Here is a 24,041-nt window from a genome sequence, read left to right on the forward strand (position 1 = left end):
GACTCCTATATCAGAGTTGACCTGTATCAACATTAGTATATTTCCTTGCAATCTTTTTACTGTTTTTAAAAAGATAGAATCATGCTGTATATACTGTTTTACATCCTGTTTTTTTCACCTACTAGTATATTATGAGTTTTGAATATTTCTTCATGCTATTTAATAGTCTTTGAAAACATTTTCATAGCTGTATTATATTTCATTCAGTCATAAATTCATCAAATATTTACTGAGATCTTACAACATATCAGGCACTATGCTAGGGCACAGGGGTACAACCAGGCATATAGCACATGGATATACAATAATTTATATAATCATTTCCTTATTTGTGTGGCATTAGATTGTTTTAGGTATCTTTGCTATATAAACATAAGTGGGATAACCTTTTGCTTCTTATCTTAAACTAGATCCCTAAAAATCTACATAGTAGGCTGAAGTATATATGAACATTGTTAAGAGTCTTGATGCATGCTGTCTAATTCCTTTCTGGAGAAGTACTATTTATACATCCACCAGCAGTGCATAGCCAAGTTTTAGTGCAAGGCTGATCTATTTCAAACGTTCTTTTGTACTCATTCCGAGGTGGTGTATTGATGCTTCATTCATTTCCTTAAAAACCACAAAAACAGCAACAACAAGCTGTTTCCTCTCTTCATGTCACTTACTATAACGTGAGTGCACCTTAAAATCCAGAAAAGAGTTAATAGGTTCAAAAGGTCACAGCACTCAGTGGTGTGACCCCTCAAAGTGACTTTAGAAGTGGATGAGAATATAAACAATATATAAATAGAGTAGCACTTACGCTCTTAAATAGGTTTTAGGAAAATATGGCAAAATTGTTAGTGTTAGGGAAGGTGCTAAAAAGTGAAAGCTTGGATCTGGTTTTGAAGTCATTGGACTGAGAAAGAGCTGATAATTTGGGGAGGAGAGTGCTTAGAAACCAGCGCATCCTTCTCTGAATATGAGAACTCCTCTTAGGACTCAAGGGATTTCAAATAGGGATTTTAGATACTGAAGGTTATGGTTCGTGGCCATAAGTTTTTTAGATATATCATACTTTGGGAAGTTTCTGTCTTCTGAGGGATTTTTCTCCTCTTCATGACTCTGGACTTCCGTGCGTGGAGTCCGGCGTGGGAGCCCCGGCGTGTTCTGTGCAGAGGCCGGGATTGCACCTGGTGTTGTGCCGGCCCAGTAGGTGACCGGGGAAACCTGCTCTCTCGCGGGCAGGCAGAGAACCTATTCTGCTATCTTCCTACTCCATGTTCTGTTCTGTTTTGTTTTTGCCACAGCCCCTCCTGGAACACATCTTAAATGTTCCCAGAATTAAAAAAAAAAAAAAAAAAAAAGCCTTCTGCCAACTGTGAATGAATAGTTCCTCTGCTGTTTGCTTGAGCCTGGGAAGAATCCCAGGCAGCAGACGGTCCCTGGCTGGCCTCAGGGTGGCCGGGCCCGCAGCTTGCAGGGCTGTCAGCGACGTATTACTAGTTCTGACCTCCACGCGCAGAGAGGATCAGAGAAACTGAGGCTGGAGAAGAAAGTGGGTTCGTTGTGATGGTCAGTGAGAGGGTGTTCTTCGTGGAAACATGTTCAAGGACGAAGGTGACAGAAATGAAAGGACTCGTGGAACAGGAAAAAGTCTAGGATAAAGGCTGTCAGTGGGTGGCGTGGGAGGTGGGGACAAAAATAGAAGACTAGCTAAGATTTGTATAGGGTTGGTTGGTTGTTTATCTCTTTCCTCCATTTCTACCTGTTGTCTTCTTCTCATGACACACCCTCACTCAGACTCCCCAAGCAGCTTGGCCAAGATCTGACCATCCCAGAAAGGACTAAGTGGCCCCCAACCCTCTTCTTTTCCTGTATTCGGATACCGCTATGAAGTCTTACTCCTCTGGAATGTTCTGAGGCGACTCGCCAATCTGAAAAACTGAGCACGATTGATATCTAAGAACAATTTAACAAGTTACCTATCACTCCTGGGCGTTATTTCTAGACGTGAAGTTCTTTCATCAGAGGTGTTAACCGCTCTCAAAGCACGTCTGTGGTGGCTGTTGAGAGGCACGTGGCATGTCTGTGTCGGCGGCTGTCTGCCCGTGTCACGCAGGCCCTGCACGTCTTACCTGTGTCTGGCTCTCCCTGGTGAGTTCAGGGGAGCCGCCGTTGTCTCTTCCTTCCTGCCTGGGGGTAGATAATCCCAGGAGAGGAGAGAGAGGCCTCGAAGAATCGAATCGTTAGGAAATACCCACTGCTAGTATAGTTAATTCATTTATTTATTTGTTCCTCCCTCCTTTCCTTCCTACATCATACCCTTAAAAGTCTGAATTTATATCCCAAGGAAGGGAACATCCTTTCTGGGGGATCTGCCAATGCCGTGAAAACGACCTCTTAGAACAGGATTCCCAAGAGCCCGCCCTTTGTGCAGCGGGCTCCTTCTCTGTCCGCTGTTCTGTCCCAGGAGAAGGAAGACGGCGGGGAAGAAGGGTCCTTCTTTCTCGGAGCATCTGCGTCTGATTCCCCCCTGAGAGACACAAGTTAGCTTCACTGATTTCTTCCATCTGAACCCGAGACTAAACCTCCGTTGCTTATGCTCAGTCTGAAGATGTGGGACCGGGTCTTCTGATATTCGTAGAATTTTTCTCAATCTCCCAAATCCTGTTAGCTTAGGATACATAATGGGAGCCCCAGGGATCTTTCCTTAGTTCGTTTTTATGACTGTTTTGGGCATTTGACAAATGTTTCTCGTATCACTGGAAAAGCTTTAGGAACGGAATTCATTCTGTTCTCCTAACTGATTATATTTCTCAGTTGCATTCAGAACTGGGATTGACCCCAACTGCAATTCTGTTGAACTTGGTCTCATTTCATAAAGTGGGGTCCGTGGTAAGGAGACGTTGACAAGTCTGAGGCCTGGTTGGTTCATCACCTTGGATTCCAGATAAAACATCCTCCAGTCATTAGCTTGTACTGAGGTTGTAACTGACATCTGGCGACAACATAAGAGAATCCAGACAGAGAAAGATCTTGTCTTTTGTTCTTTGTATTTTTCTCTTCCTCTGTCAGGGAAGTCTCTTGTGTTTACTTGTCTCCTGGCGGTTGCTGGGCCAAAAGCGGGAGCTGGTTCTTATACGAAAGGCAGAGCCAGTGGTGGAAAATTCAAATGCCCAGAGGAACAAAACTGATTCTGTAATATTCAAAGTCTCAGGTTTTATTCCTGTAGGGGAGGGTTCCTTGCTGAGGAGGAGGTAGGAGATGACAGTACCAAAAAAAAAAAAAAAAACCAAAAAAACAAAAATAGGTTTCCAAAGGTTAAGAAGCGGCACAGATCGGCAGGGCCTTGGCGTGTGGCGCAGGATGGTAGGAAGACGTGGTGGGAAGGGACATGCAGCTGCCTGGCCGTGGAAGACGTCCCCACGGTGCAGCCTCCAACAACCGGGGCTTGGGGTGTGCCGACCCCACAAGTCTGGAAGACCCAGGAGGACTGCGCCTATGTTGGTCTGTTTCTTTTGACGTGTGACACTTTTGAGAAGTCCAGTGCAGGAGCCTCCATAATGACCTGAGATAAAATCTACCGCCATATCGATGGGGTAAGGGCGTGGGATAAATAATTTATATTAAAGACCGTCATGTAAAGTGACATTTCCTGCATGTTTGAGTCAGTGGAGTAAAATTCATTCTTGCTGTGATCATAGTAGTAAAAAATCGAAAATGATTTCTGTGTTGCACGATGAAGAATAGCTTAAATAAATCATGACATGCATATCGTGGTATGTGTACCATGATACATAGAGCTGTATCGATTTGCAAATATATCATGTGGTTATAGGAAAAATTCAGGTTATGATATAACAAGTGCAGTTTGATCCTACTTTAATAAAACACTAGGAATACGGGTGTGTGTATATATATATATATATATATATATGTTTTCATATAAATATGGGTAGACAAAGTCTGGAAGTATATACATCAAAATGTTATTAGTTGTCTATTATTGAGATTAAGAATGATGCCTTATTCTTATTTATTATATGTATTATTGATTGATGTGCAGTAACATCTTATTAATCCTAAAAAGAATAAAAATTGTTAAAAACCCTAAGGCCTTAAGTGTGTTTTTTCTGTTCAGGTGGTATTGCAGAAATATGAACAGAAGCAAGGCAGAGCAACTCCTCAGAAGCGAAGTAAGTGTTTGTGCTTGTTTTGTGGATTTGGTTTCAGCACAAATTGATTTGAATGAATCCCTAATAAATAGTTTCTAAATCTGTCCCACAGTGAGCAGATACGTGCAAACCTACCCCCAAAGGCTGAGGGAGCTGAGAAGCCAAAGAACGAGGCTGAAAAATCCAGTTTCTCGGAAAGAAACATTTAATAGGGACGTAACTAACAGAAGCAGTGTCTCCAGTAGCTGGGAGAGCATAGTTCTCTGCACCCACTTTCCAGAAAATATTCCTCATATAGCAAGCTTTTAGGGTAAACTGTACAGCTGGTCATGTCTTCAGACTTTCTTGCCAAGACTTATGACCACTGGGGAGGTTAGACTGGCATGTTTATGAGGGGTTTTAGAAACTTAGCTTTCTTTACCAAAGATTATCTTAGATCACATAGAAATGTCATACATGTAACGCATATAGACATATACACATACAGACATAGAAGCAGATTTTAGGGCTCTCATAAAGAACTTTCATTTGCCAACTTTCAAATAGTTATTTTCCCCTTTGTGAGCCGTTGTTGGATCACCAAACATACCCTGTAGCAATTGATTTTTCAGCCTGGCAGTTCACACTGCTTTATCATGTCCGTAGAACACCGAGCATGGGAGGCTTGCCTCACTCCTAATTTTCAGAGAAGCCCCTGGGCCTCTTCAATCGACTGAGAGGACGTGGACCCTCCTAGTAAATCTTCATTAGACTGAGCCTCTCTCACAGCTAGAATGATTCAATGCATAGGCTGTGATCCCCCTATGTTTGCCTTGTGTTATTATGAAGGCAGTGCCCGGAGCTGGGTGGGTGGTGATGTTACTCATTTTTTCTGCTTCATTCCCACTTAAGAAAATATTGTTCTTATCAGATGTATCTGTGGGGCCTTATTTAAGTCCATTATTTTTCCTATAAAAAAGAATAGAATGTATTTTATTTTTCAACTATCAAACACACTTTTCATCCTAAAGCAATTTAAACACTAGAGATTGATGTTGGTGTGGTCGGGTAGAGGGGTGTCTGAGCATCTATTTCTTGCTCTTCAGCTTAGAACCTGTCAAGGATTTGACCTTGAGTCTCTTGGCATTGTTTCCAATTTTTTATTTTCTCTGCTTACGTTACTTGTGTCACCATCTCTCCCTTTGTAAAGAGAGATATTTAATACTGGCATCCAGGGGAATTAAGAATTTTTAAATTCATTCTTATGAAGAGCACTGAGATGTTTACAGGAAAAATGCTATGTGCATTGAAAATGATATTGAGTCAGGAATCAAAGCTTATAGCAAATATGAAAAATGTATGAATTGAAACCCAATCATTAAGAAATATATTCTCGAGGCCGGGCGTGGTGGCTCACGCCTGTAATCCTAGCACTCTGGGAGGCCGAGGCGGGTGGATTGTTTGAGCTCAGGAGTTCGAGATCAGCCTGAGCAAGAGCGAGACCCTGTCTCTACTAAAAATAGAAAGAAATTATCTGGCCAACTAAAATATATATATAGAAAAAAATTAGCCGGGCATGGTGGCGCATGCTTGTAGTCCCAGCTACTCGGGAGGCTGAGGCAGGAGGATCGCTTGAGCCCAGGAGTTCGAGGTTGCTGTGACTAGGCTGACGCCACGGCACTCACTCTAGCCCGGGCAACAGAGTGAGACTCTGTCTCAAAAAAAAAAAAAAAAAGAAATATATTCTTTAGTAACTGTTTTCCTACATGTCCAGGACTTAAAGGAATTGTAAAATCTTGTGTATTCCTTCCGAGAGGACCGTGAGATTTTTCGGGTTGAAATGTCTCGTGTCAGTGTGTGAGGATTTGTGATTGTGGGGAGTTGAGTGTGTTTTCTCTAACTAGTCTCATGGCCCAGTAATTTGAAGTAGAAAGTCGTGGATGGGAGAAACCAGGGAGCCCTATTGGTAAGTTGCTCTTCTCCGAAGCAGATTTTCTGGGAAAGGATAATACATTGTAAGACTGGGTTCTTGAATCTTCTCTATGGCATTGCTTTAGTAATTGGAGTGAAATAAATTTTCTTAACTTGGATTTTAGGATAAAGAAGGTGGTTTTATGGTAAGGGACTCCAGCCAGCCAGGCTTGTACACAGTCTCCCTTTACACAAAGTTTGGAGGGTGAGTAATCCTGCTCTGTTGCTTTTTTAAAAAAAAAATTAAGAGTTTTTTTTATGAACTTTCTGTATGTTTGTATGGATTCCTAATTTTCAAAAATATATGCTGCATTTCAGCATCAAGAAAGAACACCTGAACTTGATTTCTAAAGTCTATACTATTTTTTGTATTTATATTTTCAGTAATTTTCCCTGTAGTTTTCCATATATATATATATATATATATATATATATATATGTTGAGAATGGCTATGGTAACTTTAGTAATGTTCCACAAATACTTACTGTGCACTGTGCTAATCACCAAGCATGCCACTGTGAACAAAGTAGGCACAGATTCCGCCCTCCGATAGCTTGGTGGGGGCTACAGACAAGCAACCAGGCAGTGAGGGGAGTGTATGAGGGGAGTGTGCGTGTGTGTGTGTGTGTGTGTGTGTGTGCGTGCGCGTATGTGTGGGGGGGAGGGGCTTTGGGGACAGTACTGGAGGGTGGCCCACAGCCCAGACTGATCTTGAGTTAGTCTTGAGTGTCCCAAGTGACATCCAAGCTGAGATCTGACAGGTGAGAGAAAAAAGTTGGAGGGAGGGGAAAGAGTGTATCTGACCCAGGAAACTGCCCAGATCCAGAGGTGAGAGAGGATATGGTGAGTTCAAGGCACTGAAAGTGTGTCGTAGCTGGATTGTAGAATAGGAGGGGCGTAGTGAAGGGAGGAGATGGAAACCTGAGAGGTAAAAGCAGAGGCAAGGTCGTGTCAAGGTCAAGGAGTCTAGCTTTATCCTAAGAGCAACAGGAGTCATCTTGAAAGTACTTTTAGCAGGAGATGACTAGAGAAGATCTGTGTTCTAGATATCTAAAGTTCAATGTGTACATTTATACGTCGAATTTATTCACTTCTAGAGATGTAAGTGCTCTAGACGTTTGCAGGTTTATGCCAACAGCTGGGACAAAAAGCCGTAGCTGCTAGTAGCTATTTTAAGACTTTTAACTATTGTTAAATGAAGTTAATAAATGTTCTTTTTCAAATTTTCAAGTATGTTATCAGTGACCACTTTAAAAACTCCCACCTGTTCCTGTGAAAGGTGAAGCTAAGGAGGACGTGGGGGAAATGACATTTGTGCAGGGAGTAGAAGGAGCCACATGGAGGGACCCTGTTCACCCTAGAGAAAGTACCTTAAGAGCGAAGTTACATTGTTTCAACTCGGTTCTAACACATTTTGATTTTTGTTTTAGAGAAGGTTCATCAGGTTTCAGGCATTATCATATAAAAGAAACGACGACATCTCCGAAGAAGTACTACCTAGCAGAAAAACACGCTTTTGGCTCCATTCCTGAGCTCATTGAGTATCATAAGCACAATGCGGCGGGTAAGTGAGCTGCTAAAACGCATTTCAGATGTAGGGCAGTAATGAACACAATGGGTCATTGTGATGAATTCCTCCTTGAGCAGCTTTATTTTATAGTTAATTATAGAATGTGATTGATTTAAAACGATTGCATGTTAAGGATATGATACTATACTAAGAAAAATCAAATAACAGCAAGTTCTAGAAAAAGCTGTGTCTTGACCTTAGGACATGAATTATTCTAGTGGTATATGGTGGATGTTCACATTTCTGTGGTTTATATCCTTGGCAGGAGGATACTAAACTAAAATCCGAGGTATGTCTATTTCAGAGTAGTCACAGAAGCTGCCAGATGAGCCAGGGTTGGTGCTGAGCTGTAGCTTCCAAAGACTGACTAATCATGGCCCGCAGTTTACCGTCTTCTTGCGTCTCTGGTGGACTCACCGCAGAGCGGGAACAAACCAAACACCAAAAAATAAAAACAGAAACCACATTCACGCCAATTAAAGTTCCACAGGATAATATAGAGAGATTTCTGTCCTCCAACTTTAAAGATATAACTGGGCAGGGGATGGCTAAATGCCTGACCCAATTTAAGGAAAATTAACTTTGGAAATTTTATCAAAGGAACCCTTTGCAAAGCCTGTTATTTTGTGACTGATTTTTTTTCAGATAATGTTAAGAGCAGTTACCGAGATATAATTTACATACCACACAAAGTTTATCCGTTTTAAGTATACTATTCAGTGGTTTTTAGTGTATTTACAGAATTGTGCAATTGTCACCATAATCTAATTGTAAGATCATTGTCTTCATTCCAGGAAGGAATCTTGTACCCAGTGGCTGTCACCCCCTGTCCCTCCTTCCCCACCCAGCCCCAGGCAGCCATTAACCTACTTTCTGTCTCTATAGATTTGCCTGTTCTGGACATTTCACGTAAATGGAATCATAGAATATGTGGTCTGTTGTGACTAGCTTCTTTGACTTAGTGTTTTTGTTTTTGACTTTCTTCCATGTTGTAGCACGTATAAGTATTCCATTTCCCTTTTATTTTAACCTACATCTCAGGTTTATTGAAATAATCAGATAATATAAACAAAATGCACAAGGCTTGGCACAGTAATTACACAGTAGCTTCTAGAGCCTAGCACAGTATTTGTGGAATGGTTAGGTTTTCAGGCCAGCATATGAGTCTGTATTTACTCTTAAGTAAAATAACAGTTCCAACTTCAGTATAATTATGCTAAATGGTGAGACAGGAGATCAATCCCTCTATTCCAAATCTAGGGAGTTATCTTAACATCTACGTATCGTGTTAGAAAGTTGTGCTTCATCTACTTAGGGAAACCAAGGCACAGCCTGGGTATGTACAAACTATAGACATAATGATGTTAAGGAAAATAATTGCTGAATTTATCACTATTCTAGGCAGTGTATATCCCCAGTAATAGTTTTTGCTGATGGACTTCCTGAACACATTAGTCATTGGTTTGTGTACTCTGCTTAAATCTAATATGTCCCAGGAAAGAAGTCTTGGGAAGATGGAATTTCTAAGTTCAAGAAGTTTTCTGGATAAGATATTCATTCGTTTTTATTGATGAATAATAATCCATTGTATAGATTTTGTTTATCCATTTTGTTTATTGTTCATCAGTTGATGGGCATTTGGGTTGTTTCCACATTTGGGCACTTATGAATAATGAGGCCTTGAACAGTTGTGTACAAAGTTTTGTGTGGAAATGTGTTTTCATTTCTCTTGGGTATTTACTTAGTTGTGGATATGCCAGGTCATGGTGACTCTGTGTTTCGCCTTCGAGGAACTGATTTCACATCAGTTTATTCCCAAAGAACTTTTTCACATCTGCTATTTTGTTGTTTTCTTTTTTAGTGTTTACATTAATGTATTTTTTTCTTTTGTGTTCTTGTATAAGTTTTATTCTTCACCACTATCTCAATTCATTGAACAAACATGATTTTAGTGCCTGCTGCATGCTAGGAACTGCGCCAGGTTTGGGGGAGATTGCAGTGGACTAGGATAGTCATTGATCCTGAGTCTCCCAGATCTTACTACTTGGAGGGAGACAGAGAAGTACATAACAATTTTAAATTATTATGAGATATGCTGTCATAGAGGAAATATAGAGTGCTCTGGGTGTTTATAGAAGAGGCACCTCCTGTTACTTATTTAGTGCTGTAAACAGATTAGGTTTAAGGATTTAACTTACCTCACTGATTTCCAGTAGTTGATATTCCCAGTTGTTGGTATCTTAGAGATTGAGAGGAAAGAGAAAGCTAGCATGTACCTGATAAACACTGTAGTATTTAAAAGAAAGTGCTGAGGACGTTGGTACTTTGAGGTGGGGGTCTGCCAATCTCCTCATTTGCCAGCAAATTAATAAACTTCTCTTTCTCTCTCCTCAAACCACTTGTCCTCATTCTTCTGATGTGGCCTCGGGGACAAGTGCCAAACTTTGGGTAACAATTTGGCGTCCCTGGGTGGGCCCATTGGTGCCCTGGTGGAATGGTACCCTACAACTGCTAGAAGAGTCAGGGAGCAGCCCCAGGTCAAAGCCATGGGTCTTCACAGGCAGGAGCAACTTCTTTTTGAAGTGAGAGAGCAAGGGATGGTCCCAGCAGCTGCTGGAGCCTGTTTTAGCTCCGGGGAGGTCCTGTCTTTGTCTCCCTGAAGTAGATCCAGCTCCCTACAACCTGAACTGAGTTGAGGAGTAGGAAATGGATCTAGAAATATCCTGAAAGCCTTGGCCATTTGTTTGGTAAGTTCCCTGGCATGCATGCTAAGACCCTGATCCCACCCATTTGGGGAGGGTTTTGAACCCTCTGGCCGGAGGGAGGGCATTTGTTTAGAGCCCTATATGGCATTTGTTTTGAGGCATCTTTTGGGGTTGGAAGTCACGAGGTTGAGGGGAACTAGCGAACCTGGTTTGAATTTGGACCTCATTTGTGGTTCCCAGGGAATGGGGGGCTAGGCCACCATTTGGGGAGGGTTTCCCAGGGAACGGGGAGAGGGATTAGGCCACCATTTGGGGAGCGTTTTGAATCTTTCAGCCCTGTGACAGGCATTTGTTGGAGACCCAGGGAACAGGGGGATTAAGCCACCCATTGGCTTAATCTTCCAGCCACTTGGGGTGGCATTTATCCCCTTTGGATTCCCATTTGTGAACCTTCCAGCCCTGTGGTAGGGCATCTGGGGCACTGCTGAGGTGCCATTTGGGGTGGCATTTTTCCTCTTTGGATTCCTATTTGTTTGATAGGCCCTAGCATTTTTGTATCCCCTGTATTGTCTGTTTGTTATTTGTGAGTTTTGTTGCAACATAAGAAAGCGCCATCTTAAAGTCCCTTGGGAAAAACTTTGGCTGAATGGTTACGAACCCATGTGTAAAGAGAATGGTGTTATTGTAATCCACTGTGCCGGAGTGTGAGGGGAAGTGGCTGTTAAATGAAAATTCCCATTTGATTGATAGGCCGTGGCATTTTAGGTTCTTTGTGCTGGGAATTCCCTATATTGTTTGTGTTTGATTGTTTGTGAGTTTTTGTACCTATGTCTAAAGATTATTGTGATACCACTTGTATGCAGTGTGAGGACAAGTGGTGGTTGATGATCTGTGGTTTATTCTGAGCTGTTGGTTCTTTTAAAATTCGGAGTTCAAATGGCCAACCTTCCATGATAGAGTTAAAATACTGAGACTCAAGCTCTCTGCTTGAGATAAACGCATTGTTTATGGTGTACAAGATGATCTGTGTTTGTGTGATTTTTGATAAATGAGGTTCTTCCACCCCGGCTGGAGCCCTGCAGTCGGCCGGGGGGAGGGGCAGACCTGGTGGGAGAGAGGACCGGTGCACGCGGCCCACCCGCACGTGGCGTGCTGCAAGGGGGAAGGGACGCCTGCCTCGCTGCCCTCTTGGCACCATGGGAGGGGCTGGGGAGGGTGCCGCCTGAACCAGTTCCTCAATCCCCTGTCATTAGGTTATGACTCGGGGTGGAGAATGGTCTCTCCTTACCCAGCAGGAAGCTGAATTTGGCCAGAGGGTGCCCGTAGCCGGAGCAGGGCGGTTTCCACTGGGGCAGTACCCCACAGGGGGCTCGAATGCTTAAGGACAGCCGACAGGGTATTATTCTTAGACTCACCCCCCATTTTCTACCTCGGATTTACTGAATTGGAAAAACTCAGACCCAACCTATAGAAAGGACCCTCAGAGAATGACAGAGTTGTTTACAACCATCTTCGCGACGCACCGTCCCACTAGGGTGGATGTAGTATTACTTACGACAAATGAGCGTAGGCTAGTGAGGGACAAGGCCAAGGAGGAGGTGCAGCGTCTCCATGGCAAGCATCCTGATCAGACCGCAGACCCCAATGCTGCCGTTCAATGGCAGAACCAAATTAGGATCCTAATACCGACACCGACAGCGTGAGAATAAGTCATTACTGAAAGTGTGTTTTGGAGTTTAAACAGGGTCCAAGAACGCCCTCTGAATTTTTAGAACACATCTATCAGGGATGTTGGAAATACACAGGTGTGGATCCAGAATCCCCTAAACACGTGCGCATGGTTGATACGACTTTTATAGGGCAGAGAGCCCCAGGTATAAAGAAACAGCTGCAGCGTGTGGAGGGAGCAGTTGGCGTGAATCCCTCACAACTGGCTGATGCCACCTTGAAAGTAGCTAACGCAAGGGAAGAACAGAAACCCACGTGTGGTCTGTAAGCTGCGCCAACCGAGGGTCCTTTGAGACAGTCAACAAAGAGGGCAGGAAGAGCCTCCTGAGGGAGGGGTACAATCAGTGTGCTTTCTGCAGAGAGGAGGGACTTTGGAAAGAGCACTGCCCAAAGCTATAAAGGGCTCCAGGTAGAAACAATGATTACAATAATACTAGTAATAATATTCCAGGGGAGCAAATGGTCTTTCGATCCCGGGTCTCAGGTGACGAATAAAGGGACCTGGGGCTCCACGCCTCGCTAAGGGCCCCAATTCAAATGTCCCCACAGGAGTTCTGGGTAAGATTGACAGTGGGGACTCCATTAGTGGATTTTTTATATTGACACTATATGAGGGGCTACCTTTTCTGTCCTATACTCTAAACCAGCTTCCCTTAGCGAAGACATGGTGGCAGTGGTTGGGGTTACTGGTCAGACCCAGCAACGACCCATTCTCCTACCTCTTGAGTGCCAACTGGGAGAACACAATCTGAGACACATGTTCTCGTACATGTCGGACTGTCCAATCCCTCTTCAGGGACTTGTTTTGCAAGTTAAATGCGCAAATGACCTTTTCTCCAGAGAGGCAACAGCGCCATCTACAGGTCCCGCCTGAGAATGCGCTCTGAATGCATCGTCTGCTTATGGAAAAAGCAGCAGCAGCAGCAGCAAACACTGTTCCCCCGAGGTCTACCAAAATATGAGTGACAGTTCCTGCACGTGCATAGGAACAGGCCTCAGAGGACGACGGGATGACGGACGTCAACAGTCCAGGGAAAGGGGCCAAGCAAATGAAAAGTAACAGCTGGTGATGGAGGCCGTGGACAGACAACTACAGAGACCGCTCAGCAGCTCCTCCTGCAGCCAGGACATCAACAGGACCCAGGAGCACACTGCATGGAGTGAGCCCTGCGCATTTTGCAAGAATGATAATGGATCTTCCTTTGTGGCAGAGGACGGACAGACAACTCCATAGTGGGTTTCTCCGGGCTGTCACCTCTTGTGTTTTTTTTTTTTTTTTTTTTTTGAGACAGAGTCTCACTCTGTTGCCCAGGCTAGAGTGAGTGCCGTGGCGTCAGCCTAGCTCACAGCAACCTCAAACTCCTGAGCTCAAGCGATCCTCCTGTCTCAGCCTCCCGAGTAGCTGGGACTACAGGCATGCACCACCATGCCCGGCTAATTTTTTTTTATATATATTTTTAGCTGTCCATATCATTTCTTTCTATTTTTAGTAGAGATGGGGTCTCGCTCTTGCTCAGGCTGGTCTCGAACTCCTGAGCTCAAACGATCCGCCCACCTCGGCCTCCCAGAGTGCTAGGATTACAGGCGTGAGCCACCACGCCCGGCCACCTCTTGTGTTAATCTGTCTTGCTGCTGGGTTCGTCATCCTAAACCTTGTTCAGGGCTGTATATGACTTCTGAGCAGAAGCCGGTCTCTTGGATCACCCACAGGGCGCAACTAATAACTCTACACTCAGGGGTCCCACGTTTCTTTTCTAACCTAGCCCTGTATCGGATATTGTGTGCAAAGTGACAGTCTATTTTTGCCTTGTCAGTCCTCACTGTTATAATTATTGCTTATGACATTTTTTTCTGCCTGGTAATCTGTTATTGCAAATATACTGCCAAAGTTTTGCAATGGCATACACGCGTATAAACCTTCCATCTAAAACATCGCCCCAATTCAGCAGAAAGTAGCTTGATGACTGCGTTGCCCCTCCTCCCATAGGTACAGAAGAGTACTATTGACAGAGAGGAATATGTAACAGAAAAAATGGCAAAAATATTTTATGTCTCTCTAAAACATTTTCCACTACTAGGACCTGCATCCCTGCCTCAGGCCAGCCGTCAGGATGGAGTCGGGAGTGTCCTTTGTTCTTTGTGCTGCAGAAGATGGGATTAATCCAGGGGGGAGGTCATGGGATTATTTTAGCCAGAGATGGGATTGATCAGAACCTTTAAAAACTGAAGTTCTGCTCAGAAGCAGGATGTTGGTACTTTGAGACGGGAGTCTGCCAACCTCCTCGTTTGCCTGCAAATTAATAAACTTCTCTTTCCTTCTCTCAAAAAAAAAAAAAAAAGAGAGAGAAAAGAAAAGAAAATCTTGAATGGATAAAAGCATACAGCACAGTGCTGTACGTACACACAGAGGATGAGTAGTAAATGAATAAGTGAATGAGTCTTACAAGCGAGTTTCTAGTTTAGCATTTGACCATAGCATGATTACGAATGAATTTGACTGCGGTGCTTTCTTTGATCACTAGGACTTGTCACAAGGCTGCGGTACCCAGTGAGTGCGAAGGGGAAGAATGCGCCGACCACTGCAGGATTCAGCTACGGTAACTCTCGTTTTGCAGTTGCTTTAGCTCATTTTCCTTGAAAAGCATCCACTGTCACAAGACACATTTGGGTGTGTAGAATTCCACATAGCAGAGCCGTTTCTGTGAAGTTCATCGTGTGGGTTTTTAGATGATAATATTTATAGCTCTAGTAATCCTAGGTTTTCTCTTTTCATCGTTATTCATAATTCAGTAGACAACTTTCTGTCAATGAAAAATCAGCATTATTGAGTTACATCTAACATCAGTCAGAGCCCTTCCTGGTCCTCACCAGCTGTGCTGGTTACTCCGGGAGTGTGTTACGGTGGAGGTAACGGAAGACCTCCAACTTGATTGTCTCTGTTGCTTCCGGAAGAAGCTCTTAAAACAGCAGGTTAAATTCTTTCCACTTGATGGAGTCGGGGGGAAGAAACACCCAAGGGGGACGAGAGGTAAAGGAAGAAGCATTTGTTTTCAGAAAGTACATTTAGCTTTCAGGCTTTATTATTCTTAGCCTGTCTTGCAGCGTCTCCTTGTTGTCTTCAGTTCACTTTGCTTAGAAGAGGTACATCCTTCCCAGAGGGTGGTTGCCAGTCTGTTCTGTATTTTACCGGTAACTGTGACAGTATTATCCTGGAACTGTGAGGTTGACCTGGTTCAAGTTTCCTTTTCCCCCCCCTGATGCATGCTGTGCTCTAGATTACGCGGTAACACTTCCCCTTTCGGTCTCGCAGAGAAATGGGAGATTAACCCTTCGGAGCTGACCTTTATGAGGGAGCTGGGGAGTGGACTGTTCGGGGTGGTGAGGCTCGGCAAGTGGCGGGCCCAGTACAAAGTCGCCATCAAAGCCATCCGGGAAGGCGCGATGTGCGAGGAGGACTTTATAGAAGAAGCGAAGGTGATGATGTGAGTTGCTGTCTTCTCTCCGGCTCACCTGTTTGTATTATAAAAGTGGTCCCTCACCGAACGCCTGGTAGAGTCTCTTCCTGTAGCAACCGTAAGTATGTGTGTCTCCCGTCCCAGGAAACTGACGCACCCGAAGCTGGTGCAGCTTTACGGCGTGTGCACCCAGCAGAAGCCGATCTACATCGTGACCGAGTTTATGGAAAGGGGCTGCCTCCTGAACTTCCTGCGACAGCGACAGGGTCATTTCAGCAGGGACGTGCTGCTGAGCATGTGTCAGGACGTGTGCGAAGGGATGGAGTACCTGGAGAGGAACAGCTTCATCCACAGGGACCTGGTAACTGCAACTCACCCGTCTTCCCCTGCATTGGCCGAATTCCTTTGTAACGCCGGGTCAGCAGATGAGCAGTGATGTATTAATACCCAGTTTTAGTTCTTAGCAATGTTTCACCATTACTGTTAAACTTGGTGAATTTAACTTGCCCCATAACTTTGAAGGAAAGATCTTTATTTAATCTAATAATTTACCCAGTTAATATCTCCAAGCACGCTTCCATGCATTCATTATTTGATCTCCATAAGAATCCCACAAGCTAGCTCCTCATAATAGATTTTATTACGGTCGCTGGTTCGTAGGTAAGAAAATGAGCTTCAGGGAAGTGAAACTGCTTATCTACTATGATAATTAGGGAAGTTAGGGTTGGCCTTGAGATTACTAAATCCCAAGCTGGTTTCCAACTCACACATCATAAACAGAAACTGTTAAGAGAAATCCTTTGGTTCATTTTCTTTATCTCCAAATCACTGGGGAAAACATAGAAGCTCATGTTAACTTTTTTTTTTTTTTTGAGACAGAGTTTTGCTCTGTCGCCTGGGCTAGAGTGCAATGGCATCATCATAGCTCACTGCAACCTCAAATTCCTGAGATCAAGCGATCCTCCTGCCTCAGCCTCCCAAGTAGCTGGGACTACAGGCATGTGCCACCATGCCTGGCTGATTTTTCTACTTTTCGTAGAGATGGGGGTTGGCGAAGGGATCTTGCTTTTGCTCAGGCTGGTCTCAAACTCCTGACCTCAAGTGATCTTCCCCTGTAATCCCAAAGTGCTAGAATTACAGGCGTGAGCCACCGTGCCCAGCCATGTTAACTTCTGAAAATATGAGAAAAAGAAATCTGTTACTGGTTCTAAATGATTGTGATGAAGACACTTCTTCATTTTTCTTCTCTTACTCTTTCTCCCTCTCTCCTCCATTCTTCTTTTCCTTCTGTTTTTCTTCTCCACCTCTTCTTTACAAATGTGTTTATTGTCAGCATATCAGTAGCAGCACTCTTACTTCCTGTAAGCCCTGAAGATGATTCTTTCACCAAGAAGAATGTAATTCTCGTTTGGGACTTTGCTCTGTATTTTAGAGTTAGCTTTCTTGTGATACAGTGTGGACACATCTCTTCCAGAGTAGCAGCAAAGCATTTTTTAAAGTGAACCATTACCTTAAACAGGCCTTGTTCTAGTATTTTAAAAATATAAACTTATTTTATAATCATAACAATTCTAGGAAGTAGGTACTATTATTATTCCCTTTTTTACAGATGAGGAAACTGAGGCAAAAATAGGCTAAAATAACTTACTAATGGTCAAGTGTATTGTAGAGTTAGGATTTGAACTCCAGGAGTTTGGCTCTAGAGTCCAAACTTCACTACTGTGCTATGCTGTCTTCAGATTTAATGCATGATAGAGAGTCGAAGATTTAGAGATGGAAGACTTGATTTCCTAGCTGTGTTTTGGGCTAGTTACCTAATCTCTCTTAGACTCTGTTTCCACATCTGTAAATTGTTGGCTATAATGCTGTTTTGCTCACAAGACTGTTTTAAAGATCACATTATGTGATTGGGGCAAAGGGCCTTATAAAATAGATGTACTATATATAACATTAGTTATTGTTACCCTTATGTTAGTGATGACAAAGAACATCTGTCATACTGAAACTCGTGAATTAAGCACCTTCCTCTTTTTTGTACTTACAAAACTAATAAAAATTGAACGTGTACATGAGTGTGGCAGACTGTACCTACACACACAGATGATGTCTTAGTGAAAGCCAGGCTTTATACTTCTGTCCTGTGATACTGATATTACTATGGTAGGTTTGGGTCTTGCCTTAAGGGAAGGTTCTAATGCTTCTGTCTCCTGGGCAAAGAATCCTTTTTACTGTGAGGTTCGGGCATTGTGGGGTGTCTTCATGGGAAGATGGAGGCAGTTTAGGGAACAGGCGTTAGCTCTCATTTTAGAAGAGACTCTTAAAATGTATTCAACAGGAAAGAACCTTGTATAAGTGGAATTGCAACATAGATAAAATAAAATTCTAAATAGGAACAAAAACACACTTGGCCCATGGGTTATGGTATTAAAAATATCATGCCTTCCCTCTAAGAAATACCATGCCTCCCTACCAAACTATTTTCTGGAATCTTATAATCTTGAAGAATGGGCAAGAAACTAGAAATCAAATAATCCACAATTGCATCTGACCAATTTAGTATATCATGTTATGAGGTACTATTAATACAAATAGCTGTTCTTTGTTTCGGATGGAGATGGCCAGTCACTGAGCAGGGCCATTGGGTGAGAGTTTGGTCACCCGTCACTCTGAGTGTTGTGTGTTGTTATGCTCGCCCAGTGAGAACCTGGGTTAAGGACTTCAAGAGATGTTGTCACTATCAATAAGAAAATCAGATAGTTTAATAAGAACAGGCTTGGGAGGGAGAAAAATAGGTTGACCCTTATATTTTTATTTAGGTCTGACAATTGGTAGAGATTATGTATTAATGCTTTATTGCAAAAATGACTTTCTGACCCGTCTTTCTGTCCATTCTTTCAAATATACGACGGAGACACTTCCTTAGGGGTAAAAACAACTTAAAAGGAGACATTTCTACCCCCTGCAAATGTTGACTGGGTTATACTAAATTTAATATAAACAACTTATATTTTTCTACTTATATTGTGGAACTTTTAAACTAATATACCATCATAATGTTTTCCAGGCTGCCAGAAATTGTCTAGTAAATGAGGCAGGAGTTGTGAAAGTATCTGATTTTGGAATGGCCAGGTATGTCTGAGTGTATGTGGTTGTAGGTGGTATTCGCGTTATTGTGTAGCATTAATAACTGTGGGAATAATCTGCACTGATGAAGCAGATAGGAAATCCTGTTAACTGTTCTGAGATAAATGTATTACTAATAAAATAATCAAGTATAGATTGCGATGTTAATAATTCTCTCCACTAGGTGGTAGTATAGCTTGTGAAATACGCTATTTTTCTGTTTTCCCCCTGGTGTGGATTAAATTTCTAGAATCTTTTGTTTTCACAGAAATGTATTTGGTAATAAGGTTATTGGCATATTCACATCTGCGGTGTTTTGATTCCCTTAATTTTTGTAATTTTAGTAGAGTGTTAGAAAATACCTTTAAAAAACATTTAGTTTGCCCCTCTTTCTCTCCTCTCCCTCCCTCTGTCCATTCATTCATCCATCCATAAAAAATTAGGTGCCTGCCATGTGCCAAGCAGGACGTTAGGCAGAACCATAGCAGAGAATGAGACCTATGAGTCTTCATATATGCAGCTTATAGTCAGGAGGAGTGAGAAGCGTTAACACCTGAGAATAAAGTCTGCTAGAGTAAGGGTCAGTAAACTGTGGTCTGTGAGCCAACAATGGGTTTTGCATTTTTAAATGGTCGAAAAAAATGAAAAGAACATTATGATACGTGAAAATTATGTGAAATGCAATTGTCGACGTCCATTAAAATAGTGTCATTGAGAAGCAGCCTCACTCATTGATTTTTGTGTTGTCCGTGGCTGCTTTCATGCTACAAGGCAGAGTTGATTAGTTGTCACAGGGACGGTACAGCCTGTGAAATCCACAATGTGAGTTACCTGGCCCTTTGTAGAAAAGGTTTGCCAACCCCTGTGATAGAGATGGCTTGGGGCGAGCAGGGTGACGGCAGCCACTGTAGATCCCCTCTTCGAGATGGGGATATTTGCATGGAGACCAAAGGCAGGGAGTGTAGCCAGTTAAGTGAAAATCTGGGGATAAGATGTTCCAGGTGGAAGAAACCACAAGTGCCAAAGCTTGAAGTCTGGGACAAGTTCGGCCTGCTCAAGGAATCAAAAGAGGGCCGGGGTAGCTGTCTGGGAGGCAGGACTAGGGGCCCCTATAGAGGCAGCCAGGGACCAGGCTATAGGGGCCAAGTTTAGCTCCTAAGGAAACCCACGCCCCCAGAGAGGTTGGCAAGCTGTTGCTGTCAGAAATGGGACCAGAACTTCTGACTCTCAGGGCATTAATTACCCTGTGTTCTTTATTTGCTTTATATAAAGACATTCTATATCTGACCAGGCAGTCCTCTACTTGCATTTGTTCAAACTTCGTATGTTTGGCTTTCGGAAAATCTGTGCTTTTGTATCAATCCCTCTCAAGCACTCTTTATATACTAAATGCAGACTCCCCTGGCTAACAACAATTGGATTCAGCCCATGGTGGCATTGTGTACCAGCCAGCAGCTGGCATTCATGCTGTGTCACATCTTTGTCTATACAGCAAAGGAAGTTGGCACAATTATTTGGATATTTTCTCAGGGCAGCTTTTAGAAATTAACTTTATATGTCCATATAATACATAAATACATTCCTCTTGTCAATACGTCCTGAGCACATTACAGAAAGTGCTGAAGTCCCTATATCCACTAGCCCTAGTCCAGGGTTCTCCCACAAAGGGAGCCACTGTTACCAGTTTCTGCGTGTCCTTCCGGAAGGACATAAGCACGTCCACATAGAAAAGTTGCATGGTGTTGTTTTGAGCGTGCAGATATGGGGTGTTGTAGTATAGAAATATATACTCTATCACGGACCTGTGTCACTTTGCTTTTCTTTTTGCATTTGCTTTTTTCATATGCTGTAGTTTTAAATTGTGCTCTGTGGAATCGTGGGGGCTCAAAGCACATGTGTCTCTAGATACTTTATACCACTTCCTTTAGAGCAGTTCTGCTTTAGATTTTTTACATACGGTGGTTTGGGGTAAAATTTTAAGAGCAAAATTGCTTACAAAAAAGTTTACGAACCGGTTTATTATATTCTGCCTCTATTGTCTTACAAAAAAGAAAGAGGAACAGAAAAACGAAAGTGCAGATACTAATGTGACGATGCCTTCATCTCATGCACTTAAATTAAGCTGAGAAGAAGTTGGAAACCACCAGGTGTGGCCACTGAGGTGAACGTTTAGCTTCACCCAGATGCGGGTTCGGTCAGCCGCGTTTCTGATTGTGAGGGGAGGAGATGGAAGAACATGCACAAAATGCAGATGGTACTTCAGAGGTGTAAACACACGGCGTCTCACTCTAGGTACGTCCTGGACGATCAGTACACAAGTTCTTCCGGTGCTAAATTTCCTGTGAAGTGGTGTCCACCCGAGGTGTTTAACTACAGCCGCTTCAGCAGCAAATCAGACGTCTGGTCGTTTGGTAAGACCCGTGGTCCACGTTTCCTCGAGTCTGCCCCGAGGAGGAAGTGGATGCAGCCATCTGATAATCCTGATCCTTTTCCAGGTGTTTTAATGTGGGAAGTATTTACCGAAGGCCGAATGCCCTTTGAAAAGTACACCAATTATGAAGTGGTAACCATGGTTACTCGAGGCCACCGGCTCTACCAGCCGAAGCTGGCGTCGACGTATGTGTACGAGGTGATGCTGCGATGTTGGCAGGAGGTATGGATATCTTTTTGTGCTTTATTTCTGACTCTCTAAAGCATTTAGGGATTGGGCGTGGTAGAGGGATCATGTGCAGCGTTTATAACCTCTTGAGCTGGTGCCCATTTTGTGTGACTTCAAGCTCTCAGCTCGGTTCTGAATCACGGGAAGAAGCATGGGAAGAAGTGGGAAATGCTAATATTGATTTAAATAATTCAGGCCGCTGCCTCGTTCCCAGGCGGGCGTCCTTCCACGGTTGCCTGAGCGAGGGTCTCACGGAATAAACCAGGAGAAGAGGCTCTTCTGCTTGCAGGGGATCGCTTGCGGGGTTCAAGTACTTACTCCTCTTTTACCAGACGGCGTTTCTCCCCCTAAACCTCAACTTCTCAAGGTCCTTTTACTCGTAGTCTTTGGAAGTATTGAAGTGGCACCTCCTAGAAGAGATTGACACCAACATGACTTTTGAGAGGCGATAACATTAGCTCACATGTGTTGGGTACTAGGCATAGTGCTTTGAGAGCTTTGGATTTAGTTGTTAAAATAACCCTTTGAGGTGCAGATACTTTTACTACGGCTTCTCCTTAGATGAGAAGATAAAGGCTCATGCAGCTGATGGTCACCCACGGCCAGTTAGCTACAGAGCAGCGCAGCCCGTCTGGCTCCAAAGCCTGGGCTCTCGGTCGCTGGGCTGTGACACCTCCCCAGCGCCCTGCATGGGGTGGGCAGACGTCTTCTGGGCAGGAAGTGGTGCCGGGGGAGAGAGAACAGCCTGAGCCAAGGCAGGGAGGTGGTTATAAACATGCACACGAGGGTGGAGGTTGGTCTGACTTAACAGAGAGCCCCTGTGAGGGTTTTGTGGGAAATGAAATTGGGTAACGGGGGTGGGGGAGGGGCGGGTCACAGAGGGCCCTGCAGATTCTCAGGACTCGGTTTCCCGGGCAGCGAGGAGCTCCGCGAGGTGCTTGGACGGGGCCATGAAAGCAGCGTCTTGGAAAGGTCAGCCTAGCCTCAGTACCTGCAGGGTAGACTAGGGCAGAGATAGACCCCCTAAGCGATGCCCGTGTATTCCAGCCCCAAGCAACGAAGCCCCTGTGTAGTGTGCAGCGTTATGTGAATCTGAGCAGTGAGAACTTTGGCTTCTGGAACTCACAGCTTCTCTTTGACTTTCGACTGTAGAAACCGGAGGGAAGGCCTTCCTTTGGAGACTTGCTGCGCACGATAGATGAACTAGTTGAATGTGAAGAAACCTTTGGAAGATAAGGTGGTGTTGTGAGCAGTGGCTCCCGGATTCCAAAGCACGAGGAAGGAGTGGCACTCAGTGGCCAACTGTGAATTTATTTAGCACCTGGATGTGTCGATTGTTTTACTTACAAAGTGGAAACACCTAAAGGATTTGCTTCCAGACCGACCTTCCCTCTGTGACTGAATCTTCCAGGTTGTGGAAATGCTGCCTCGGAGAGGGTGATCACAAGCACTCACTCCCATTCGGTCCTCAGGCACTTGAGTGCCCACTGTGTGCCGGGCCCTGTGCCAGGCCCCCGGCCGTGGCCACTGTAGGGCTCTCGCTGGACCATGTTCGCTGGCGCCAGCAGAAGGCCACGGTGCTGGGGAAAGGGAGGGGATCAGAGCTGTGTTCCAGCAACCCGCCCTTTCCCTTTGACATCCGCAGAAATCCAGGCCTGGGGAACTGTCCAGAACTGGGTTCTAGATGAATCCGGAACCCACCTTGGATAAGCACCCATCTTTTGTTTTGAAAACACCTCTATTGTCAAGACTGCACATAGTGTTACATTTAAAAATATTTGTATGCTGTATATATTGTAAATATATATAATATATAAACCTATATTTATAAGAATCATGAATTGTCTTTTAATTGAAATGTTTCATCCTGTAGTATATGCGCTCACCTCCTTGGGACCAGAGACTGCACCTCACAGCTGTCAGTTCCTTTCTCCCTGGGGCTCGAGTCTGCCTTGCTGGACAGCAGAACCCTGGGCCCCCTGTCGCTAATGCCCCTTCTCGCTCGGCAGACGTGTCTGGGGGTGTCTGTCCAGCCCCAGCGGGGCCTGTGCTTGGGCCGTGCGATGCTGCCTGCCGTTCCACAGCTGGTCGCAATTGGGTGGAAAGTTGACCCGGAGAATCAGCGTCCAAGTCTTAAGAATCTGCCCAGGACACAGATACCTCGACTGGAGGTGCCGGCTCCCGCAGACGCATCAGGTGATGTCCCCACAAAGTCTGCCTGACCTCAGACAGGACGCAGGGCGGCTCAGGCTGTGGCAGAGGGTCCGGGAGCTGCCGAGAGCAGCGGAGAGCGTGCCTCCCAGCTGCCTCCAGACGTTTTCCAGGAGGCCTGGTCGGATTTGGGTGCCTGGATCAGTGAGACTGTCCTGGCGCCTCACGACAGACCCTGCTGTCACGGCTGAGTGGACTTCTCGCCTTTGTAAGCTCTAAGACGTCACCTGAGTCAGAGCCTTCCCTTTTCCTCATGAGCCCCAGGGAAAAGAAACAGTCCCAGTCACCAACAGCAGAGACTGTCTAGTGCCCAACACATGATTCTGGTATTTGTGGGGGTAGAACGCCGGGACGATGTGGGGCCTTTGGGAGTTCCGCCCCCGGGGCTGCTGTGGTCCCTCCCGCACCGTGGAGCGGGGGGTGAACACACAGGCCGGCTGGCCGCTCTGAGCAGCGCAGTCTTTCGCTGCCACCCCGGA

General features: G+C 44.3%; 1 protein-coding gene across 1 annotated transcript in view; it reads left to right on the top strand.

Annotated features, from left to right (window-relative positions):
* TEC (tec protein tyrosine kinase) overlaps positions 1-23,128 on the top strand; it is an 86,346-nt gene extending 63,218 nt beyond the window's left edge. Inside the window, exons 9-18 of the mRNA XM_069457456.1 lie at positions 4,127-4,181; positions 6,236-6,315; positions 7,542-7,675; positions 14,637-14,711; positions 15,425-15,596; positions 15,714-15,930; positions 18,634-18,698; positions 20,985-21,103; positions 21,188-21,345; positions 22,504-23,128. Coding sequence (XP_069313557.1) covers positions 4,127-4,181; positions 6,236-6,315; positions 7,542-7,675; positions 14,637-14,711; positions 15,425-15,596; positions 15,714-15,930; positions 18,634-18,698; positions 20,985-21,103; positions 21,188-21,345; positions 22,504-22,587 — 1,159 coding nt within the window. The 3' untranslated portion in view covers positions 22,588-23,128. The remainder of the gene's footprint in view (positions 1-4,126; positions 4,182-6,235; positions 6,316-7,541; positions 7,676-14,636; positions 14,712-15,424; positions 15,597-15,713; positions 15,931-18,633; positions 18,699-20,984; positions 21,104-21,187; positions 21,346-22,503) is intronic.
* The last annotated feature ends 913 nt before the right edge of the window (positions 23,129-24,041 follow it).

The sequence above is a fragment of the Eulemur rufifrons genome, chromosome 24, assembly GCF_041146395.1.
Source record: "Eulemur rufifrons isolate Redbay chromosome 24, OSU_ERuf_1, whole genome shotgun sequence".
Taxonomy (NCBI): Eukaryota; Metazoa; Chordata; class Mammalia; order Primates; family Lemuridae; genus Eulemur; species Eulemur rufifrons.